The sequence below is a fragment of the Eulemur rufifrons genome, chromosome 16 (assembly GCF_041146395.1).
Source record: "Eulemur rufifrons isolate Redbay chromosome 16, OSU_ERuf_1, whole genome shotgun sequence".
Taxonomy (NCBI): Eukaryota; Metazoa; Chordata; class Mammalia; order Primates; family Lemuridae; genus Eulemur; species Eulemur rufifrons.
Window position 1 is genome coordinate 58060856 of NC_090998.1, and position 24179 is coordinate 58085034.

General features: G+C 37.3%; 1 protein-coding gene across 15 annotated transcripts in view; it reads right to left on the reverse strand.

The window, feature by feature from the left end:
- The window catches only part of KCNC2 (potassium voltage-gated channel subfamily C member 2), a 171654-nt gene extending 150507 nt beyond the window's left edge, over positions 1-21147 (reverse strand). For 14 of the 15 annotated variants that reach the window (XR_011235687.1, XM_069489351.1, XM_069489352.1 and 11 more), the window contains exons 1-2: positions 20511-21147; positions 18595-19300 (exon numbers count right to left, since the gene is read on the reverse strand). Coding sequence is in view for 14 of the 15 variants with exons in the window: in XM_069489351.1 (XP_069345452.1) it covers positions 18595-19281 (687 nt within the window). In the remaining variant the exon portion in view is untranslated. Of the gene's footprint in view, positions 1-18594; positions 19303-20510 lie in introns of those variants that run through there. The other variant, XM_069489344.1, reaches the window with a different exon arrangement.
- Positions 21148-24179: the final 3032 nt, after the last annotated feature.

The following is a 24179-nucleotide window of genomic DNA, read 5'->3' on the forward strand; positions in this document are numbered from 1 at the left end:
ATGCTATTAATTTCACCCTTTCTCTATCCCTAGGACCACAAATGAACTCTAGCAAGGACCCAACCATGTCTGCTTTTGTTCTGGCAGTGTGGATGGCCAGAGGAGTTACCTATCTCTAAGCACTAACTGCTTCAAAACTTAGAGTTAGAGTTACAGTAGACGCTGAACATCATAATAAGTATGTTCAGAGAAAATTGTGTGTATAGGACTAATGCTAAAAACAATGAGAAAGACTGCAAAATAAGAGCACCAAAAATTTCTTTCTAAATTTTCTTTAAAACACAAGGTAGAGTTGCCAGATCTAGCAAATAAAAATATAAGATTCCTATTTAATTTTGTAAATTTCAGATAAAGAATAATTTTTGTAGTATGAATATGACCCAAGATTCAGGGTAGAAACTTTGTTGTGTATCTGAAACTGAGAGTTAACCAAGTATCATATTTTATCTGGCAATCTTCAGCCATAAAAACATACAACAAGGTAACACACTACCATAGCCTGGGAAATTAAGGACAAAAATCAACAGTATGGCAGAATCCAGGGAGGGTTTATATTAATTAAACTATCTGTTTATGAGGATAGTTAAGAGTTGATATTTATGGCAACTTGTGCTCAAACTCTAGAAATAGGCATAATGAACATCTGACAAGATTAGAGAAATTTGAAAACTCCATTCAGCTTGAAAATTATAGCTGGTGCAGGTGTTACCTCTAACTAAAAAAAACCATATTAGCCAAGAATCAGTCCACCAATAATCTTTCAAGGAGTGGGAACTACTTTGTAAGAGGGGTGAACTCTACTTCTGCAACAATAATTTTCCTCAGTCATTACTCTTTTGATAGTTCAGGAGGTAAAAAGAGTTACCAGTGTGGTCACAGTGTCTACAACCACCAATGTAACCAAGGACCGGGCTATGCCTGAGCCTTGTTCCTTATCATCTGACAACCATTCCAGGAAGTCACAGAACTGAGAGAGGAAAGAGACTTATAATTGCTTCCCTCTGAGATGCATCCGTAGGTTGAACCAGAAGAAGCCCTTGGAGTGCTGCATGCCGGAAGGATACATTTCTACTTACGACACAGTGGGCCAGTCTGCCAGGAAAACACTTCTTTGAGTACCTACTGTGTACCAGGCTGTCCTAGGCACCAGTAATTTATTAAACAAAAGTTATCTCAGTCTCCTCTGTACCACTGGATCATTCATCCCCTACATCTCATTCAGAGAAGTAGGTAATGGTATCAAGAATGTTATTTTACTTCCTTTCGACATAGGGTCCACACCCAATGCAATGATGATCAAGGCAGTGATAGAGGGTTGTCAGCTGTGCTCTACAACGTGTTGACAAAATATATAAAAATCTTAAAAGCTGTCTTCCACAACCTCCTGGATTTTGTACATATGAACCAATGTAAAGAATCTTTCCTGTCCCCAGGCCTAACCATACAAAAAACATTTGATAAATATCACCAATTATTAGATTAAAGATTTTGAACATCAACCTGCCCTTAGGCTTCATATAATAATAGCTATTATTTATAGAATGTTCACTTTATGTCAAGCACTCTGCTAGCACATTAAACATATTATCTCATTTAAATTGTCACCATTTAATCCTCATAATATCCATTTTATGAGGAGGTTCTTATACAAAAACTGAAAGAGGAACTTAAATCATCCACAGTCATGCAACTAATATGTTGTAGGGTCATATCCTTGATTGTTCTCTGACTACCATTCTAGGCCTTCTACCCCTAGTCACACTTATCTTCTGTCAGTTCTGCCAACCTGCTTTGCTCCCTGACCTCTAGGCCCTCGATCCTACAAATTCCCATTTCTTGAATACTCCTTTAGCTAAATTCTACACTTTCCTTATGCCTTAGCCAAATGCCATGCCCTTCTTGGGACCTTTCCACACCCAAGATTTGTTTAGGGCTCCTGCCTGTGCTCATGACATAGGGATGTTCCTATCCTCTTTTTCTTTTCCTAGACTTTATTATTTCTAAATAGTAGGTAATGTGTTTTAGGAAACAAAATGATGCCTCCAAGAATTCTGTACTAAACCAAGATAGATTTCATATGTGAAAGCAACAGAAAGATATCCTCAGATATGTGAAGACCCACAAAAATATACTCATTATTCCTAAATTCCATAAAGACATTGAAAAACATATAGCATATCACAAAGGGGTGTTTCCAAATTGACTCAAACATGACGAAATAATGTCAGGAAAACAATAGTAGTAATTAAACAAGTACAAATATGTCTCAGAATTATGATCATAAAATAGTTATAAATTATATGTAAACAACGAAAACAAAAAGATGAGACATAGATTAGTTATAGCTTTATAAATTATGAATTGAATTATCATTTATATATGGTATAGCCACAAAAAAACTAAGACAATAAGCTTAAATATGATTCCAATTGATAACAATTCAGTAAGAGATAACTATATATATATGATTAATATACTAAAAGTAGTAGTTTACTCATATGCCATCAATGACTAGTTAAAATGTAATGGACCGCAACATGCAATTTACAACCACCATCAAACATAAAATATTTGGCAATAATGTTTAAAATAAACATGTAGGACCTATATGAAGTAAGCTATAAAATTATTACCTGAGATCTAAAACCAGATTTTGGTAAAATGAAAAGGTACTATATTCCTGCCTGTGAAGACTAAATATTGGATTAATGAAACTCTATATACCCTTATAGTTACAATTATCTTAGACATAATAAAATCAATAAACTAAATTTTTAATAGTCTTTGGAAGGAAAAGGGCCATTTTCTTCCTTAGTCTATTCACTATTTCCCCCTTTTTCCACTGTAAGCATATTTACTTTTATAATTTAAGAACGCTTTTTGTTTTTAAAAAATTTAATTAACTACAAAGACCTCTCATCTTAAAGCTATAAATTCATTCTAATATTCTGTTTTGAATTTTATAATCTTTTATAAATTTTATTTCTTGTATTTACTAGCTCACAATGGTCTTTCCTAAAAATAACAATTTTACCTGATCTCTATAATATATAGTTTGTTTTTATAGATGATGACTTTTCTCATTCCTTCCATTAGCATGACCAATATAATGTATACATATTTCTTTAAATATCTTTCTCAGTCCTGCTATTTGCCACAGCTCAGATAAACTATCTGAGCATAATTAGGTTTTACATGTAATAGTCTTCTTTACTGCATTGGTTTGACAAAGTATATTCTAGATAGCATGGGAAAAATTCACCTTTGGATATTTCTAATTTACTAAATGAAACAAAAGTAACAACAGTGTGATGAATAGGAATCCTTTTTTCCTGCTCTCTTTGTCTAATTTCTTTGCTGCCACAACATCCATTCTTCAGCATCTTTTCTTAGGACAGAGCATCCTTCAGTGAAGGTCTCCTTTCCATGTAATTAGCAGGACAATCAGTGCCATCTATTATTGTCAGTCAGATGCTTCTCTACATAATGGGGACTTGGCATTTGGTCCCGCCGGCAATGTCTCTGTGTAAAAACTTAAAGTACATTAACATGTAAATATTATTTCAACTTAACTTACTTTCTGTGGAGACTCAGGAACATCTGTTAAACCATCAAAGTTCATGGATCTTACAAATGTATTCTCAGTGGGCAGGTAACAGATTAAAGTGTCACTATTGTCCAAGTAGTAATTTTCAAAATTTTTTTTAATGGTTAGTCTAACAAGCTTCTCATGGCAATGACAAAATCACACACTATACCTACGCTTTCAACTTTCTTACTATAATTGTGTATGAATTTGAATGTCAGAGTAGATTAAAAAGTGGGAAAGGAAGGTGAGCTCAAAGAAAGGAAGAAGAAACATTGCCTTTGTAGGGAAGAAAAATGGAGGAATACATCCTTGTAGGCAAGAAAAATAATGGAATTATTCAGATAGTGATAAAAGCCTAAGCTTTAGTGATCTGTTGCACAAAATGATGACTAAAATAATACAGCATTGCATATGTCAAAATTTCTATAAAAAAGTAGATTTTAAATGTTTTCACCACAAAAAACATGTGAGGTGATGGATTTGTTAATTAGCCTGATTTAATCACTCCACATTGTAAACATATATCAATACATCACATGTACCCTATAAACACAAACAGTTATTTTTTTAAAAAAACTTAGTGAGAAAATAATCAACACTGTTCATAACTCTGGGAAACAAGAAAAAGAATGAAATAGTGTCCCTATACACAAGTTCATAACTAGTATGGCCTATACACATATAATCAAATTTTAGTTGAAGATAACAAACCTGATCCCCTTACCCAATCTCATTAAAAATGATGAAAAAAAATCGCAGGGATGAAAAACAGGAAAAGTTGCTATCACTGGACTAGAAATACTGAGATACAAGGCAAATGGGATGAACTAATGGATAGGCAGGTTGAGCCTGGAGTAATGTAAGTCAATGTAGGTACAGGAAGGAACATTTCCTGGGTTTGGTCCTTTGCTTTCCAAGGAAATCCAGAGGAACCTCAAATTTATAGGCTACACACACCAGGAGAGGGAACTGGCTATGGGACAACTGCTTGGGAGATTTCCCATCTTTTAGTGGCTGGCTCCAGAATTTGTCTTCTAGCCAGCAAGAACAGCTTTCTAAATAGAGTAGGGAATCAACAGAAGAGAAGACAGTTCTTAATTAGGTATGGAGGTGTGATAGAGAAAAATGGAGCAAATTCTAAGGTACCTTCAGATTTCCTCAAAGTGCATGGAGACAAAGAAAAGGAAAGATACCTCTGTGTTGCCTGAAATACTCTAACGTTCTGTTCTCCAAATAAAACTTCCTTTCTTAGACCTTCATAGGACCCCCAGTTTGCCCATCTGTTCCTACCTAGTCAACCTAAAGGGAATCCCATGTTTCTGCCTGGTCCTGCCCACCCACTTTCAAAGGAAAAGATATTTGAAGAGAACAAATAGTGTAGCATACAAGAACCAAGGTGAACAAACAGAAAAAATATTCCATAGCAGAACTAGAGTTAATGCCCGAAATGAAATAGAATTTTTTTAATTGTCTAACTAGTGTCTTCAGAAAGATTCACAATGACATCATATTCATTAAATTAGAACACACTGATATGGAAAAGGAGTAACCAGAAAATAAAAAAGATGTCTTATATATTGCAAATGTGTTGCCAAAATGGGAAAAAATTAGTATACTGGATGGAATAGTATCTCCCAAAATTTATGTCTACCCCAAACATAAGAATGTGGCCTTATCTGAAAATAAAATGTTTGCAGATATAATTAGTTAAATTAAGATAACACCTACTTGGTTAGGGTGGGCCCTAATCTAATTGACTATTGTCCTCATAAGAAGAGAAAACAGAAACACACATATAGAGAGGTGGGTGGACAGGGGTGACATATGAAGGCAGAGATTGGAGTGATGTGTCTACAGCCAGGGAATGCCAAGGATTGCTGGCAACCTCCAGAAGCCAGCAGCAAACATGGAACAAATTCTCCTTCAGAACCTCCAAAAGAAACCAAACTTGCTGAAACCTCGATTCTGGGCTTCTAGCCTCCAAAACTGTAAAACGATAGGCTTCTGTTGTTTTATAATAAATCACCTCTTTGTGATAATTTTTGGTGATTTATTATGGCAGCCTTAGGAAATTAATACAGTTAGTTACATGCTATAATACAGTGTCTACAAAGTGGTATGGAAGCTTGGAGAAAGAAACTAACTGCTTTGGAGAGAGTTTTGAGAGTATCAAATAAGAACTACATAGGATTTTGAAAGACGAGTCAATCAGTTAAACCAAGGGAAAGGGCTCATTCTAGGCTGTGGGAACAGTGTATGCAAATGTACAACAGAGTGAGCACGTTTCTTATACTCAGGAATGGCAAAAAATGTGGCTTGAACATAACCATATTTTTGGTAGTGGAGTTATAAGAATAATGCCTAGGAGCGTAGGTAGTAATAAGATTCTGAAGGGCCATGCTATGGAATGTGATCTCAGTATGTAGTCAAAGGAAATGGATAAAGGCTTTTAAAACAAGAAAATGATGTGGTATGATTGTGCTTTAGCAGGAATTACTGCGCCTTGCGGCTGAAGTCACCATCTTCTTTCCAGTTTATCTCTTTGGTACCTGTTTTCATTTTTGTTTTTCTTCCTCACTACCTTTGCTCCTTCCTGGACTTTTCTAAAGCAAATTTTATTTAAAGCAATTTTCTAAGAAGTATTTTAAACTATGAAATCACATTACCATTTTATTTTAATCCCCAGTTCAAGTTCTAGCTTTGGAATCCACATAGACTGCTTCCTACTTCATAGGAATTATGCAATAATTAATATTATTGTCTTGGGCTTTAAACCAAAGCAGTAGCAACACAAAACCTATCTTTCTTGTCGAGGAAACTGCTTATCCCTCACGAACTTGTTATGGTGGTGAATTATAGCAACCAAAAATTTTAAGGGGCATTCTTAGCCTCTACTTTCACAACCATAAAGCCTGTGAAGTAGCCTTCTATAATTGGATAATTGATACAGAAATAGAAAAGAAAAGAATTACAAAACGTAATACCAAATAGTATAGTGTTAAATCTCATGAAAGAATAACTATTCATAAGCCAGATTCTTCTCAAATTATAACCGTTGAATCTTGAATTAGGAAAGAAGTCATAAAGGTTCTCTTGTCCCATTATGCGAACAGAAACTAGGGGGACATTCTTGACTTTTGTCTCTACTGCATTCACTGCACCTAATCAAAACTCCTCTTCAACTGTGCCCATTTTACTTCACCCTCCTGCCATTGTCTTATTTTAGGTTCAGTACTCAATCTCCTACCTGTATTACTTATTCAATAAGACACAAAACTGTGGCCTCCTGAAAAACTTACATTCACCCTCTACAGTTCAATCCTCTCCTCAGCTACAAAGGTTTCAGAATGATATTCTCAATTACAAATCTGTATGCCACAGCTCTGCTTACAATGCTTACAATTCTTCGAAATCTCCCCATCACCAGCAAGGAAAGACCAGAACTTCTCTGCAGAACTTACCAAACGTTTCCAGCCAACCCCAGTGTCTATCTCCTGGCACATCTCCTCATGCCTTGCTCAGTGCTCCAGCTGTATTCAGTTAATCACAGTGCCTTGAATAGTCCATGCCTTCCTTCCCTTTTGAAAATATTTAGGTTCTCATACTGTCTGAAAAATCTGGCCATCTCCTTGTCATCCTCTGGTACCAACAGAAATATATTTTCCCCACCTTAGCAAGACTACGTTAACCTCCAAAGTACCCTATACTTACTCCTACTGAAGATAACATAACATTGTGCCATCGTCATCCTTTTGTTGTTCTCTTCCAATAGACTACACGCGTGTTATGGGCAGGGAATATACCTTTACCTTGCCATTTGCAAAATGCCTGATATATAAGACATCCATATTAGATCTTGTTCTAATTAATCACTATTTAATCATAAATGAAAAAATTACTTCTACCATTCCCAGTCATTTAGTATCCAAGTGAAATATCTCAAGGAGAGACAACTTACTTTTTCATGAACATTTTAAATCCCAGAAAGTCTTCTTAAGGTGAATGATTACAACCACAATACCTCTAAAAATAACTAATTCTTGCCTCACAGAATAGTAATGATGATGATGATGATGATACAAATGACATTTATAAAACCAGACCTGGATTCTTAACATGAATAACAATCCACTGGGTCAGACGTTATCATTTTCTCCAGGCACAAATGAGAAAAAGGAGGCAAAGGAAGTAACTTGCTGAAGATAACACAAATCAGTGATGGAGTCAGAATCCAAAGTCAACAGCTGAGTCCATCCGTTAATACTAATTTACTTCCTTCAACTCCTTGACTTCAACTCTTTGACTCTAGGAAGATATGCAACTAAAAAACAACCACATTACTTTTTATTTTAAACTTGTTTCCAAATTCATGCATCCATTGAACTCTATTGAGAGACAACATCTGTTAACATCCTGCAGAACTACAGGTATATAAAACACACTTTGAAAAATACTAGTCTAAGCATGATTATTCTTTTCATTCATTGCTAAATTGTATTTGTTTTTTCAGCAGTTGCATCACAGTACTGGCACATAGTAGGCAAGTAGCCAACTACAACCCAAAACACATTCACCTGGTCTGAATCCTACCCAAATCCTACTGAAGTAGGATATCTGGAATAAGAACTGATAAGTACAATTTTAGTCACCATGATATGTGATTCATAGGCACATCTAAATTTGGGAACTGCAAATTTCAAATAAACTGAAAAAATAGTGTACAGTCCAGTCCTGGACTGAGTTCTATATCTCAGCAGGAAATCTTACTTATAAACCCAATGGTCCCTTCCCTTCCCTCCCAGTGTCCACCCTCCCTCTTCTCTCAAGCTTTTTTTTTTTTTTTTTTGCCTTTGCTGTGTTCCCTGCCTTCTGGTCTTTCTGTTACCCAATGTTACATGGCATGATATTTTCTGTTAAGCCTCCATGTTTGCTCACTACTCTGTTGACCTTCCCCTTGACTGCTGGAAAATGCCTATCAATCTTCTGGGAGTTAACTAAAATGTCATCTCCTCTGTATAGGAGAGTTGGTCCCACCCTGGTCTGTGTGTCTACACTGTACCAATATCTCTATGATAGCACTTAATGCATTCTATTGTAACTATGGATTTAGAATTCTTCTTTTCCTACAGAATACAAGTGTCTTGAAGTCAAAAGCCAAATTTTGATTGTTTTCCATTCTTAGCATATAACCTAGTCCTGGCCAATAGTTGAAGTTCAATAATTGTCAGCTAAGAGATTCAAAAGCGTTAGAATCTTTGATGTTTTGTTCACTCTCAGTTTCTTTAAAGGAGAAATGTACAAATTCTTGACAATATGCTATTTTATCAAGCAATAAATGGAAGCTAAGGTAGAAGACACACAAAAGACTATTGATAAAGGAACCCAGCCTTGAAGTACAATGTCAAGTATGCTGATAACTTCATTTACTTCTAAAAAACAAAAGTAACCAAGAAACCATCTAAGGTAGATAAATCAGAGATAAATTAAATCGATACGTAAATTGAAAAAGAAACAGCTTTAAAATAATCACTAATTAAAAAAAAAACTAGGAACTGATAGCATGTACATGTTACAACTAAAAATTGAACTGCAAACTCAAAGAAGAAATTGAGGCAATTAATTAAAGAAACCCTGGTTTTACATTAAGGCTAATCATTTTTGAATGTCATTAAAGCCTAATAGTACATTAAAATATGTTTGATTTCATTAGTTTGCTTGAACTCTATATTCCTAGCATTACACTCTAAGTATCAAAGAACAGACAACACCATTATAAGCTTAAGAATTAAGCTCACAAATGATAAAAATATTATAGTTGCTCAACTTTGATGCATCAACTAATCATTTTATATGACTATGATAGGTTTACTACATCCGAATAATAAAGTTCTAATAGCTTAACAAAATTGAACAGATTCTGTTTGCACAGACAAGGCCAGTTGAGATTCTATTCTGTCCATTTCCTATACATCTACTTGAAAGATAAATTGCATTAAGGGTATTCTAGGCCGGGTGCAGTGGCTCATGCCTGTAATTCTAGCTCTCTGGAAGGCCAAGGCGGAAAGATTGCTTGAGCCCAGGAGTTTGAAACCAACCTAAGTAAGAGCAAGACCCCGTCTCTACTAAAAATAGGAAAATTAGCCAAGCGGGGTGGCACATGCCTGTAGTCCCAGCTACTCAGGAGGCTGAGCCCAGAGAATTTCTGGAGGCCAGGAGTTTGAGGTTACAGTAAACTATGATGATGCCACTGCACTCTATCCAGAGCGATAGAGCAAGACTCTGTCTCAAAAAGTAAAGGGTATTCTAATAACTTATTAATATCCCTCTCATTGCTCACCACAAGAAACATAAAAGAGAGAATCAGGACAACTTAAATAATAAAGTAAACTGTAATAACTGTATTGTTATGCTTTCCTAATACCAATTTTACTAACTTTATCCAAAATTCATATATCAATATCAGTAAGAAAGTTTATTCCTGCAATGATTACTGTGCCATAATTCCAATACAATTATTATACAACATCACTTTTAGCAAATAGGATTTTATCCTAAATCAATAAATTTAAAAGTCCAAAATTAGCAACCCCATATTTGAATTTCTGTTTTATAATTTGCAAACACAGACACAAATTTTACAAAAGTTCTGAATAATGTCTAACTCATTGAACCCAATCTGACAAAGCCCTCAAAATGTAAATTTATATTGTTCCAAATAGTTGTTGTTTAAACATAATTCATAAACATGTAGTCTTAAATTTAGAGTCAACTAATATTACTTGAATATATTGACTTATTTAAAATCACTATTTTATAAAAGATGTATTTGCATCTTATCATTTACTGAAAAACTTAAAAATTCTGGATAAATGTTGGTGTAAAAAAGGAGAATGTCTGTGGTCAAAAGTTGGCAGTTTTTCATGTCTAGGTCTCTCTTCATGGAGAAAACTCAAAAGAAAACACATCCCACTGCTGAGACTAAATCACAGAAAAACTTGTTAAGAAAGACTATGATGGCCTTTGTTCCAATTTTCAAAGACATCAACAATATAGTCAGATACATGAAGAACGGCAAAGCTCTGAGATCTGATAGCACACCAACCAAGGTCTTCAAACAAAAAGTGATAGGGACACTACTGAAGTGTCTGCATAGGATTTTCTGGACACATGGAGCACTGTGGAAATGTCAGATTACAAAGCTGTCCTTATCATTATTAACTTTCAGGAGAGAAGACCAGTTAAATGATTGTAGCAATCAAAGAGTATTTTTTTCCTGAAATCACCAATAATATTTTGCCCCAAGTTCTTCTCTTTTGATTCCTGTAATGCATTCTCTAGGACACTCCCAAAATTATAACATCACTTTACATTCCCATCACATCACCTTCCACTAACTGTTCATTAAGGAAAGGAAAATTTTTTTCTGCATTGTATTTACTGACCTCACAACAACATCCAACCTCCTTTGCAGATCTCCAGCAGTTCCAAACACACTTTACTACTCTAATTCACCAGTTGTCTCTGGGTAAACCCACCATGATCTGGCTAATTACATTTGAGAAGACAATGTTCTGCAAAACACATTATATATCACCAATAGGTTGAATCAAGGTTAAATTTAAAAAGAAAAAAAACCAAAACAATACACCAAACAAAAGTAGTAAAACACATAACAAAAGGCATTACCCAAAAGGGTCAGTGGCAAAATGGGTATCATTTCTTAGTTATCTAAATATCTCCTGGCTCAGCTTAGGATCTAAGGCTTCTATAGATCCTCTCATAGAGATTATGAGCGTAGGGAAAAGACAGTGGATAAGTGAATAGGAAGGTTAGTCTAGAGGCTTTAAAGGTAGTAGGACAATAAGATATAGAACTGGTGGAGAAGGCAGCACTGGAAAACTGTAACTGGAGGGGAGTCTGGAGATAAAGTGAATACCCAAAATGGTGACAATTTCTTGATAGTGTTCAAAACTAAGATGTGGAAACATGGAGGGAGGTGGAGCCTATCCTAACTATTCCTAACATGCTTGCTGCTTCCCAACAGCTAAAATGTGTGCATTTAATGTTAAACACAGTTTAAACTGAGCACTCGAGATCGAATAGGATGAACACTGTATCAGAAGTCAGAAATCTAAATTCCAGTGCTGCTGTTGTCACTAACTAGTTGTGGCTGAAACATGTCAGTTGCTTTTTCTGTGAATTGAGGCACTTGTGTCAGAAGATCGCCAGTTTCACTCTAGTTCTAGTCCTCATAAACATTAAAAGTCTATCATGTATTTCTAGTGCCAATTTCATTAAAATAGTATATATTCTGGATATATATAGAATACACACATACACTTCCCAATCAAAACTTTAAGCTATATCCCTGCAAGTCTGTTCCATCTCTTACCAACCTACAAATTTAATAAACATATTCCTTGAGTATGTATCTATAACAGTGAATATATCTTTTTTATGTAGATACATATTGCATAAATACAAAAACTATTTTCTTAAAAGAGAAATATGTGGCACTATATGATACACATACACATTTATTTTGAAATAGGCTTCATTAATGAGCACATTATAATATAAACTTACGAAGTGTGCTAGACAGCATACTATTCTCTGTGGTTATTCTGATGGAATAGGTTTTGAAAGAGATTAGAACTGAATAATTTGACACTGTTTTGTAAACACTTAAATGTGTTAGGCATATCTGTAAATCTTCAAGTGAGTAAGACTTTCCCTTCTGTATAAAATAAGGAAAGGGGAAAAGGATGGTGTCTTTGACAAGACACTTTTCAAATGGAAATAAAACTGAGATTATCTAATCAGTTACCCTTGTGGGTGGGTGGATATACAGCTGCACTGAATCTGAGACCTAGGAAATGACAGAGCAGATCATCTTTATGGCTTTCATGACAGAGCCACAGCAAAATGATTTCCTGAGATCAATATGTGGTTGAGAGAAAGCTGTTTTCAATGGAAACAGGAAGCTAGGAGCTAACCTGTTTCTATGGTAACCAGAGCAGTAGCTACCCAACAGCTGTAGGAAAAAAGGGCAGAAAGTTACAAATGCAAAAAAAAAAAAAAAAATCGATTCGGGTTTACCTTGTTACCCTGATGGTCCTTAGAGTGCAATCAAACTGGGCACAGACATGTTGTTCCTTCCCCCCACCCTCAGGGTATTTCACAATAATTATTCTACAAACCTCAAAATCATAGAGCTGGAAAGAAGTTTTGATACTATCTAGTTCAATATGTCACCCCAATTTTTTTGTTTGTTTTCAGAATAAGGCAAGGGAAACCAAGACTCAGGAAGATGAAGTAAATCCTCCAAGGTCATGTAGCTAGTGTTGAAATCAAGGGTAGTGTGTAGGTCTCATACATGCTAATCCAGGTGATTTTCCAATTATGTTTCCATATAATATCTAGTCCTGCTTTCTTCTCCTCCCAACATTCACATTCTATTCACTTCCTGTTCAAAATATTGATTATGCAGTATTAAAATTAGTACCATCCTTCAACCTGTAAGGAGAGCAAAAAGTGCTATCCTGCTGTTCTGTCATAAAAGAATATCTTGACTGCTCTTCTAAAAGAAAAGCCCTTCATACTTCAAACAGAATCGAATTAAGTTTATGTAATATATTGATGGCTATTGTCTGGACTATTTTGCCACTATATATTTCCTTCTAAAGATCTATGTTTATCTTTAGTGCCCTTTACTATTTCTTTTAGACATATTTTTAAAGGTTGCCATAACAAAAAGGAAATGTGCCTCAGAAGTTCAAAAAATGTAAGACTTGAAAATTACTTTTCCTTTATTTCTAGTAGTAAAAATGGATGGCGTTGATATACATTCTCAAATGGGAAAGGCTGATCTACATCTTTATAGAAACTTACACATTTCCTTTTCAGTTGTTTTGAAAATGAGCTTTCTTGACAGAGATGAAAAATGTTCTTGTCTTTCATTTAATTTCGTCAACTCTACAAATAAGCTCTTAGCAAAATTTTACAGAAAAAAAGTCATACTTTATCTGTCCAACTACATTCACCTTTGGCACACCTAATGCCCAGCAAATAGATCGAATCACCTAGTGATTGATCAAATATACTACTGAAAATATCCTACAACTGGCAATTAAAGTTACTTGGTTCTTTCAGTGATATATTGAATTAGATACTCTCTGATCCTATCCAATGCTCAGAATATAAGCATAAAATTAAATTTATTTAAGAGCCGTACAATTAGTGGCCTGGAAAAGGTCAAAAGACACTTAGATGCTTATACGGCAAAGGCAAACACACTGGACCATTACAGCAGACTCTTCAGGAATGTGAAGCTTGGATTTGCATTGTCATATGGTTGACCATAACTTGTAATTGATATGCAAAAAAATGAAGAAATCTGGCCATACCCCCACATAGTTCAATTGTTTGGTATAAGCACAGCCTTCATCATATTGCAAGGAGAGAGCCTATATGTCATTTTAAAAATAGAAAAATCAAGATTAAAAGAATCTAACATTTTTATAATAAAATAAAAACTAATAATAACTTAACATGATCATTTCTAAAAGGAATATTTTACTGCATGTGTGAGGCAATATTCCTACAAGATAATGTTTTGAGGAAAACTTTAACATCTCTGAAATTTTGTTTGCTATTATCTTGTTGTATTTTTTAAATTTAATAAATACTATCTTTAGAAAATGTTTTATTATAAATACAGAGGAAAGCTTATAGATAGCAAAAGACTATATCTTTTCCATACATTCCCAGTGCTTTGCATATTTTCCAGTCTAAAATGACTGCATAATCAATATTCATTGAATAAATAAGCTTTCTAAAAATTTTTAGAATTGACCATAATATTTTATGAACAAGCTATATGTTGCCATTAATTCTTTTAATTGGAGTGATGCTTACAGAGTAAAAATATATTTTCTTACTTTAATCTTAATATATGACTTAAATTGTCCCTACCTTATTATAATTTTTAAAAATCAAATGTTATATTTAATGCTAGCAAATAGTTATTTAGATCATCTCTTTCCTGTTTTGTTTTGTGGTTTGGGGAAGAGGAAAAAGTAAACCATAAAAAGTAAATTAAATATTTGCAGATTTGACTTTAATGCTAGACATTGAAATTTAAATTTTAATAGCTATTGAAGAGTATATTTTGCTGTGGAAATAAAACAATCCAAAATGCTAATAAAGTGAATATTTTCAAGATTAAAAAATAATAGATTCGCTATCACAATCCATGTATGATTCCAGATGATTGTAATGCACACAAGAATGGGATATGAGATAAAGTTCAGGAAAATATATTTGAAAAATCACATACACCAAAACACACACAGCCAATATCTTACCTGGGGTTCCATGGCAGTTATTCTTTTGTTTTTCTTTTCTAAAATGTTCTTTGAAAGTAAAAACAAACAAACAAACAAAAGGTCTAGCAGGTAATCAAAGATATGCATAAATAAGCAAGGAAGAGCCACATTCTAAAATAGAGCTGAATTCTATCACTTCCCTCCCCCACAAAAATATAAGTGAAAAGCAAAGGGAGAAAGGGAAACTTCTCTCAGCTCTTTAATATGGAAACAATTTTTTTAATTGTCTTTAGTATTTTGTCCTTATACTACTTTTTTAAAACTTCTAAAAAAATTTAGTTCTATCAAGGAATTTCTACCTGGTACCTATCCACCTACTTATGGTGGAGTCTTCAGAGGAAAGCACATACGAGTTTCATTTTTTCCTAACACTTAAGCATTAAATTGAAAATATACAATGCATAACATTTTCACAAATACATCTATGCATCCCTGCTTTTTACTATTTGTAAATATCACTCACTGGCATCAACAGAATAATCTCTTATTTTTTTCATGATCTCATTCTCCACAACAGGTTTCCATGACAACTTATATTTGAATTTTTATAAATTTCTATTTTTTGAATACCATTCTTAAGGATAAGAATTCAAGAGTATAAAATATAACTTATTTACCAAATTAGAACTAGAATGATTTAGACCTCTCAAATATATATTTACTTCATAAATTAAAAGTCTGAAGAGACATGCCAACCAAAATAAAAAGCAAAAATGAAGTGTTGCAAAATTCAATTATCCTTTTCCTATAACTATGATTTTAGTCTGCCATTTAGATAATAAAAGTTAGAAATAAAAATATCTAGTATACAATTGAGCCAATCTCTTCAATATTGGGAAAGGATAAAGAAAATAATGAAACAGGTATAACAAGTGGAAAAAAATTCAGACATTTAAAATTTTTCATCTCAAGCCATTCAATAAAAGATGAACTAATATTAAAAAAAAGTAAGAGTGTTTATAAAAGTGTAAATACTTAACTTCTATTAAGAATGAGACCCATGGCAGTAAGATGAAAACTGAAGCAAACCATTCGATAATTGATTTATCTTTCCTAGAATCATGTCCATGCAAAATATAATTTCATCCTGTGACCTTCCAATGTAATTGTATTTATCAAACTAGTTAGATAACATTAAGCCAGGCCATTATCTGAACTAAAAGTGTTCATGTAAAAATACTAAATCACTTTTAAATAGAATGGTGACTTCTGATTATGCTTTTTTAGGAACCCCCCTCCTAGTAATTTGAAAAGGGATTTTCCTGAAGACAAGGTCCACAAAAGACAGTAAAACATTAAACACTGACGGGTCAATAAAAATGGAAAGTTCAAACAGGATTACAAAGTTAATTCAAATCCTATATTTTTAGTCTATTGTTGGGTGGTGGAAGATAAAAATTCTAGGAGGCCAAAGTCCTGAAATATATATATTTAAAAAGTCATAGATGACCTTTCAAAGTTAGAATTCCAGTGAATGTCTTTGCTGCATTAAATCTCAAGAGCAATATGATCTGCAGAGATCTAGACAGTCAGTTATAATCAGTAGTTTTGGTGTAAAGGGCCTGAAGAGGGTGTCATGAGACCTCTAGAATAATTCTGGCTTTGCTATTAACTTGGAGTATGACCTTGGCCACCACTTAGCATCAGCAGTCTTCATTTTCCTCACCTACAATATAAAGGGTCTTGACAACATGACCTCCAAGAAATTTTTCAGGTCTATAGTTCTTAGCTGATTCTGTTTCTACTTGCTCTTTGACTTTGTGTTAATCTTTAATGTATCTGTGTTCTTTCCTGGCCTAAAATAGATGCATATCAAATCCTCAATATTGTTACAATGAAACTTTAGTAAAATTAAAAACAAAAACACAATTTTTAAGTCAATGGTTTACTCTTTTGACCAATAATCAATAGAACCAAATTTCATAGCAATGATAAAAGTTGAACACCTTTTTAAAGTTTTTGCTTTGCAATCTTGCCTACAATAAAATGTATTATGGTATCATAAGGAAAGAAAATAAAACATTCTGTCTTTTTGTAGCACATGAACTGGAAAAAAAAAAATCACATGATGAGCCTGAAAACAAATTCAGATTATCTTTTTAGCCACCAAGTGGAAAGCACTCCATGGCACTCAGCTGGAATTCAAAAAACACAGATGTACTGGTCATGATCCTGTGACTTAATTTAAATAAATATGTACTTTTTTTTTCTGAATACCAATTCTTGTTGAATTTATAGAATGATCTTAAAAAAAGATTTCAAAGTTGAAATTATTATTAATTCTATGTTTCAATATGTGAATATGGACATTCCAGAATTTATGCATGCATTTAAATACTGACCCAAAAGAGTAGCAATGCTTTAAATTGTGTCCTTCATATTCTATTTCACACTGAAAACAAAACACAAACACGGACTTCCAAAGTAGTATCAAAAGCACATCTTCTGACAGATTAGTAGATAGACAGCTGCATAATATCTCAGATGCAGACACTTCTGACATACAGAGGAAGAAAATAATGAGGATAGAGCCAAAGTTAAGTTGGGAGAATTCCCATTCTGCCCAGGGGGTGTCTTTTCTGGGTGTCAGAAGCAACCTAGACACAAGCAGTTGCAGAGATTTAACTAAATACAGTACTCTGTTCTCATATATAATTAAAAACCATTCACATACTGTATAATTTTGGGTTATTTATATTTCTTTTATTTCATTTAAACTGGAGAAACCTTTATTGGTTACTTTTATAATCCCCTCATGGGATTTTAAAGAATTCACTGGGAATGTCAAAGATTAAAAATAAGCTGGCACTTAAACTAGTAACCAGAAAGAAAAATTGAGGCTGGGGTCACAATACAAGAAGTAAAATAAAGTTTGCTGCAATCTAAATTACTCAGATTTCGAAAACTAGGATCACCAAATTGGCTAATTCACATTCAGCCTGTAAGGAACAGAGAGCCCAAGGGGAAAGGCACCAGGCTCAAACATTCAGGGTGTGGGTGGGCACTTGGTCAGCTCACTGGAACAAGCAATCCAGTATTCTTCTCCCTGGGCCTAAACAGCATTCTGGAGATTCCGTTCACAAAATGAACCTCCTGGCACACCTTCCCCCTGTCCCAGCCATGTCATATATTCCATTTACCCCTCCTCTGTTCTCAGATTAGATACCTAATTGGAGCCACTGCTCTAGGTGAGCCAGATGTGAAGGAACCTTACTGAAAATGTCAAATAGGGATGACCAGGAGGCCTGAAGAGACATCTGAGCTAAAGGAAGTTAGAACAAGGAGGAAAAAACTGAAGACGAATGGTGATACCGGTTCCAGATCAAGGTCCCAGAAGACCTGGACAGAGGAGTCAGCATTTGCCCTTTAGGTTCCATCTGCAAAGTAAATCTGAGTTGGGATGAGAGGAGGGGCACGTAGGTGGGGGTGGGAGGAATGGTGGCCAGGATGCCCGGGTTTGCCCTGCACAGGATGAGCCTCTAACCCCACCGACAGGAAGCCCCTACTCTCTTCTTGCCCTACCCCCATCTCAGAGACCTTTGGAGGAAAAGAACAGAAAGTTGGGGAGGGAGTTAGGAGAAGTTGGAGCAGCAGGGAAGAGGTCGGTTCTGGCCTTACCCTGGCGGCTCTGGACGAGTAGGGGTCTTCGAAGAGGGCCCACATGCGGGGCTGCAGCCTCCTCCAGCGGCCAGACTTGCCATCGGGGCCCCCCAGCCCTGCCGCGTCCTCAATGCCCAACCTCTTGGCCGCCAGGTCCTCGTCGTCGCCAGGGTCACCGCCGATGAGGTCGGGGGTCTCGAAGATGTCCAGGGCCTCTTCGGCGTCGCGGTGTTGCCGGTAGGTCATCCAGCAGCAGGGCTCCACGTCGGTCTCGTCGATGCCCCAGAAGGCCAGCTCCTCCTCGAAGAGCGGCCCGCACACGTCGGCGGGGCAGTGCAGCTTGCCGGTGCGGTAGTAGTTGAGCACATAGGCAAAGACGCCCGGGTGCCGGTCGAAGAAGAACTCGCGGCCGCCCCCGGGGTGTTCGCTGCCGCCGCCGCCGTGCGAACTGCAGTTGCCCGCGCCACCCTCGAAGCAGCCGCCGGGGCCGGGGGACAGCGGGGGCGCACGCGGCGGCGGTGAGAGCGGAGGGGGCGACTGCTGCAGCTTGTCGCCCACCGCGGTCAAGCAGTCGCCCTGGGGCTCAGAGGCGGCGAGAAGAGCCAGGCGCGTTCCAGGCAGGGTCTTGAGGGTGCTGCGGTAGGTTTCGTGCCGGGTGCCCCCGACATTGAGGATCACCCTCTCGTTGTTCTCGATCTTGCCCATCTCTGTGGCTCAGACATGACTGGGGGGAGGTGAACACAGCGCCAAGTTAACGATCTCGGCCGTCAGAGACACACCGTGACCCCCGCCACCACCCCAGCGCAAGAGTCCCAAGATGCAGGGTTGGCAGATAGGCAGGGCCAAAGGACCCTCCCCGGGGGAAGTCAGCGTCCAGCCCTGTCCCCGCCTCTTGCATCACACCTTTCCCGGGTTTCCAGAGAACTAAAGAGATAACAGTCCAAGTGTTCCTTGACCTGCCATGACACCGTTTTCCCCGCCTCACACCTTCCTTTTTGGGCTCTGATCTCTCCTCTTTCATCTTTTCACCCTCCACCCTTCCTCCCCGCTGTCCCCTCTCAAGTCTAACCTGCTCTCAGCCTCTAACCCCTTCTCTCCCTCCCCCAAATCCCTGCCTCTCCCTCCTAAGCCCTCTTTCTCCCCCTCCCTTGCCACATTCTTTCCCCCTCCCCTGATTGGTCTCTCTGTTCCACTCTCCTAGCCCCTCTTTCTCCCCCTCCCCTAGCCTGGATGCAGTTCCCTTAGACAGGGAGTTCTCTTCACTAAGGCAACTTGGCAATGTTGGGTGAGACCCCCGGACCCCGCAAACAGCCCGGATTGCACTCATACCCTGGATCAACCCGAACACCTCGCTACTCCCGAGCACTCAGGGAATGCCCTTTGCGCAACCTGTTCTTGGTTCACCTCTACTCTCCCTCGCAGACCATGTAAAAAGACTGAACGTAGAAGTCAGAGAAAAAAACAAAAACAAAAACAAAAACTCCCTGCTGTTGCCTTTCACCAAGGAAACCTCTGACTCCTTTCCTCGCCAATTTCCTTTTCACATTGTTGTTGTTGTTGATGATGTTATTATTACTTGGAAAAGGAAATGAGAAACTAGGATCCATCTTTGAGAATAGAAGTGATCAAAGCATCCCATCCCACCCATCCCCCTTCCCAAGAAAAACAAATGTCTTGCGGGGTGGAAGGTGGGGGGGTTGCTTTCTAGGAGGGGCGAGGCCCAGGGAAAAGCTGCTTAGAGGCACACCCCCTGGGTCCCTGAGCTGGAAGTCTGGCTGGCAGTGTCCTGGTTTCCAGCCTCCCAGCCACCTCTCCCCAGGGCTTCATCTCTACATTCCTATTGCGGAAAGGCGGGGAGATGCCTGACTGTAGGGTCAGCGTGCCCTTCCCGGGAAATCACCGCTTTCACCCCCAAGCCCCCCAATTCCAGATACCTTAAGAAGACCGAGAGAAAAGTGGTTCCGCTTTGGTTTCCAAGTGGACGAGGTTCTCCGGGCAGCAGGACTGAGTCTTGGCGCCCAGCTGAGCCGCCCTTCTCCGACGAGAAACTACTTGTTGGCGTTTTCCGGGTTCAGGTGGTTGGGCCGCTTCTCTGGGCGCTGGGGTCGGGGAGACAGCCTCCGCCGGCCGCCAGCCGCGCCGCCCGCCTTCATTCTGCGAGCTGCGGGTTTGCCCGTCGCCAACCTCCGCGCCCAGAGTCACCATCGCGCAGGGTTGGGCAAACCATGGAGCTCGGGGCGGGTCCAGCGGGCGCTGCCAGACCCCACCGGGAGCGAGCAGCTCGCCTAGCCGCGGCTGGAGCGGAGACTGGTCAGAGGTCAGGAGAGCTCACCCACCTGAAGGTGAATTCGCCCAGCTCCGAGGAGATCTGCAGATTTTATGTCTCCCCCAAAGCAGCCACTGCCGGAGCTGTCCCTTCAGCACCACTCGCCGTCAACCTCCCGCCGCCATCCAAAGCACACAGAGCTAAGGAAAGGGTGGGTGGGTCGGTCTGGGGAAGCTATGTTGTACCAACCAGGTTCACATATTTTTGTTCCGCGAAGCTCTGTCTCCACCCTCTCCGGAGGTTCTGCCTGCCTTATTTACACCCTACTCTCCACACCCTTTCTCCCCCGCTCCATGCCCCCCCCCTCCTTATAAGTGAAAGAAACAATCTAAGAGCAATTGCATTTTTTTCTTAATGACAGCTGACCAGAGAGAGCTTACAGGTGACACGGAATATTGTTTCTTGTGTCTTTCATTGCCTCTGGTTTGCTTTTTTTAGTAAAATGTAGGTCTCCAGCCACCACATCGTGGTTATATAAACAAAACAAGTTTTAAAAGTTTATCCTAGAAATATAATGCTTTAGAAAGTAAAATTTTATATTTCTTTATCTAAAGCTAAAGAGAAGGACTACCGATACCCAAGTATCAAAGTAATTTTCTAATAAGCCAATTTCTCTCTTTCTCAATTTTTTTGGGGGGGTTGGGTGGGAGGCCTTGTATTAGTTTGCTAGGACTGCCATAATGAAGTATCACAAACTGGAAGGCTTAAACTGCAGAACTCTATCGTTTTGTAGTTCTGCAGGCTAGAAGTCTAATATAAAGGCGCTGATAGGGTTAGGATTCTTCTGAGGCATGTGAAGAAAGAATCTGTCCCAAGCCTCTCTCCTTGGCTTGTAGATGACCATCTTCTCCCTGTGTCTCTTTAAATCATTTTCTCTCTATGCATGGCTGCATCTGTGTCCACATTTCCCCTTTCTATAAGGACACCAGATATATTAGATTAGGGCCCACTTTAAATCAAATTAAAATGATCACCCTAAAAGACGATCATTTTAACTTGATCATCTCTATAAAGACTCTGTCTCCAAATAAGGTCATTCTGAGGTACTGGAGGTTAAGACTCCAACAAATCTGGCTTACATTTTGGGGAGAGGACCCAATTCAACCTATAACAGGCCTCATCAGCCTGTGAGCGTGTCTATATGTATGTTCCAGGAAAGAGAGGAAGGAGGAAGGAGGAAGGCAGGAAGGCAGGAAGCCAGGAAGCCAGGAAGGAAGGGAGGAATAAATTATTTTGCAGGCATAGTTTGGCAAAACTGAAGTTGACCAAGTAGGAAAAACACAGGGTGTATGTGGAAGAAGGTATCTTTGAAAACCAGGTATTAATATTGATACTATGGTTTGGAAAGAGCAAGACTTATGAGTTATTAATAAGAAAGTTTTAGTAATATAGAGTACTGCAAGATGGGTAGTGAAATATAAACAATTCACTAAATAAAACACCTGTCTGTTATGACATATTCTATAATTAAAGAAAATGAAGAACTAAATGGTCTTTGGAAGGTCATTGATGTTTCTAGGGAAAAATGCAAGAAAATATGTTACGTATACATACATAAGAAAATTACTGACAATATGACAGTAAATATATAATGACAATGTAAATATTAACAACAACTATATGGAACCAGCATTTGAATTACTAACACACACACAAAAGTGTAAGCCTTACAAAAAAGAATGAAATCCTGCCATTTGAAACAACATGAATGGAACTGAAGAACATTATGTTAAGTGAAATAAGCCAAGCACAAAAGACAAATTTCACATGTTCTCACTCATATGTGGAAGCTAAATATTAAAAACAATTGATTTCATGGAAACAGAGAGTAGGATGACAGTTACCAGAGGCTGAGAAGGGTAGCAGGGAGTGGGGGATAAAGTGGAGGTGGTTAATGGGTACAAAAATATAGTTACATAGTTAGATAGAATGAACAATATTTGCTAGCACAAAAAAGTGATCATAATCAACAATAAGTTAGGGTATACTTTAAAAAAACTAAGAGTGAAATTGAACTGTTCCCAACACAAAGAAATGTTAAATACCTGGGGTGATGGATACCCTAATTACCTTCATTTAATTAATTAACATTATATGTCTATATCAAAACATCACATATACCCTATAAAGATATACAACTATTATGTAACCATAATAATTAAAAAATTTAAAATTTTTAAAAAGTGTAAGGCTTGAATACTAAGGAAATTATTTTAGTTTTGTACAATTATCATTCACTGAAATATTTCTAAAAATAAAAATGACAGTAAATTTCAATTGCCAGAAAAATTACAAAGACAATGTGTATTCAGCCAGGCATGGTGACTCATGGCTGTAATCCCAGCATTTTGGGAGGCAAAGAAGGGAGGATTGCTTAGAGCCAGGATTCAAGACCAGCCTGATCAACAAAGCAGGACCCCATCTCTACAAAAAACAAAATAAATAAAAGATTAGCTGAGCATGGTAGTGCATGCCTGAAGTACAAGCTACTTGGGAGGCTGAGGCTGGAAGACTGCTTGAGTCCAGGAGTGTGAGGCTGCAGAAAGCTATGGTCACACCACTGTACTTCTGTCAGGGCAACAGAGCAAGACCCTTTCTCAAAAAAAAAAAAAACAGAAATAAAGAAAAGAAAGAAAGAGAAAAAGTATATTCAAATTCTAACATGCATGTTATTGTTTAGATGGTTCCTTATATTGCTTAATGTTATAAAGTCAATAGGAAAAAGGAGCATGTGATTTGCTTAAAAAATTATAGAAATAGTAGTAGCAATATTTATAATAATAGGTAACACTTACTGAGATCATACTATGTACAAAATACTTTACATAAATTATCCTTTTCATTTAAATGGAGAAAATATTTACATTGTTACAAGACTGTAGAAAGTAGAAAGATAACTCATACAGATAACAGAAATCAACGAAGAAAGCCTTTAGTTTCATAATATTAAGTTGTATTATGAGGGATATATAGAGAAACCAAAAGGAAGAGAGAAAATGATGCAAAGGACTCATGGGGAGAAAAATGAAAAACCCAGGATCTAGTGAATTAATTTGCATCTAAGTACATATGAGCTATCTAGAAATAATCACATTAACAGAGTGATTATCTTTTAAAAGAACTCAGACTTTATTTTTCATAAAGGATTAGATGCAAACATATCAGATAAGTTTGAAAATAAGAATATGAGAAGACAAAATGATGAGATATGCATGTCAGTGGAGAATTAATACACAAAGCAATGAATGAAATATGGTTTCTTTTATTATTTTCTGGT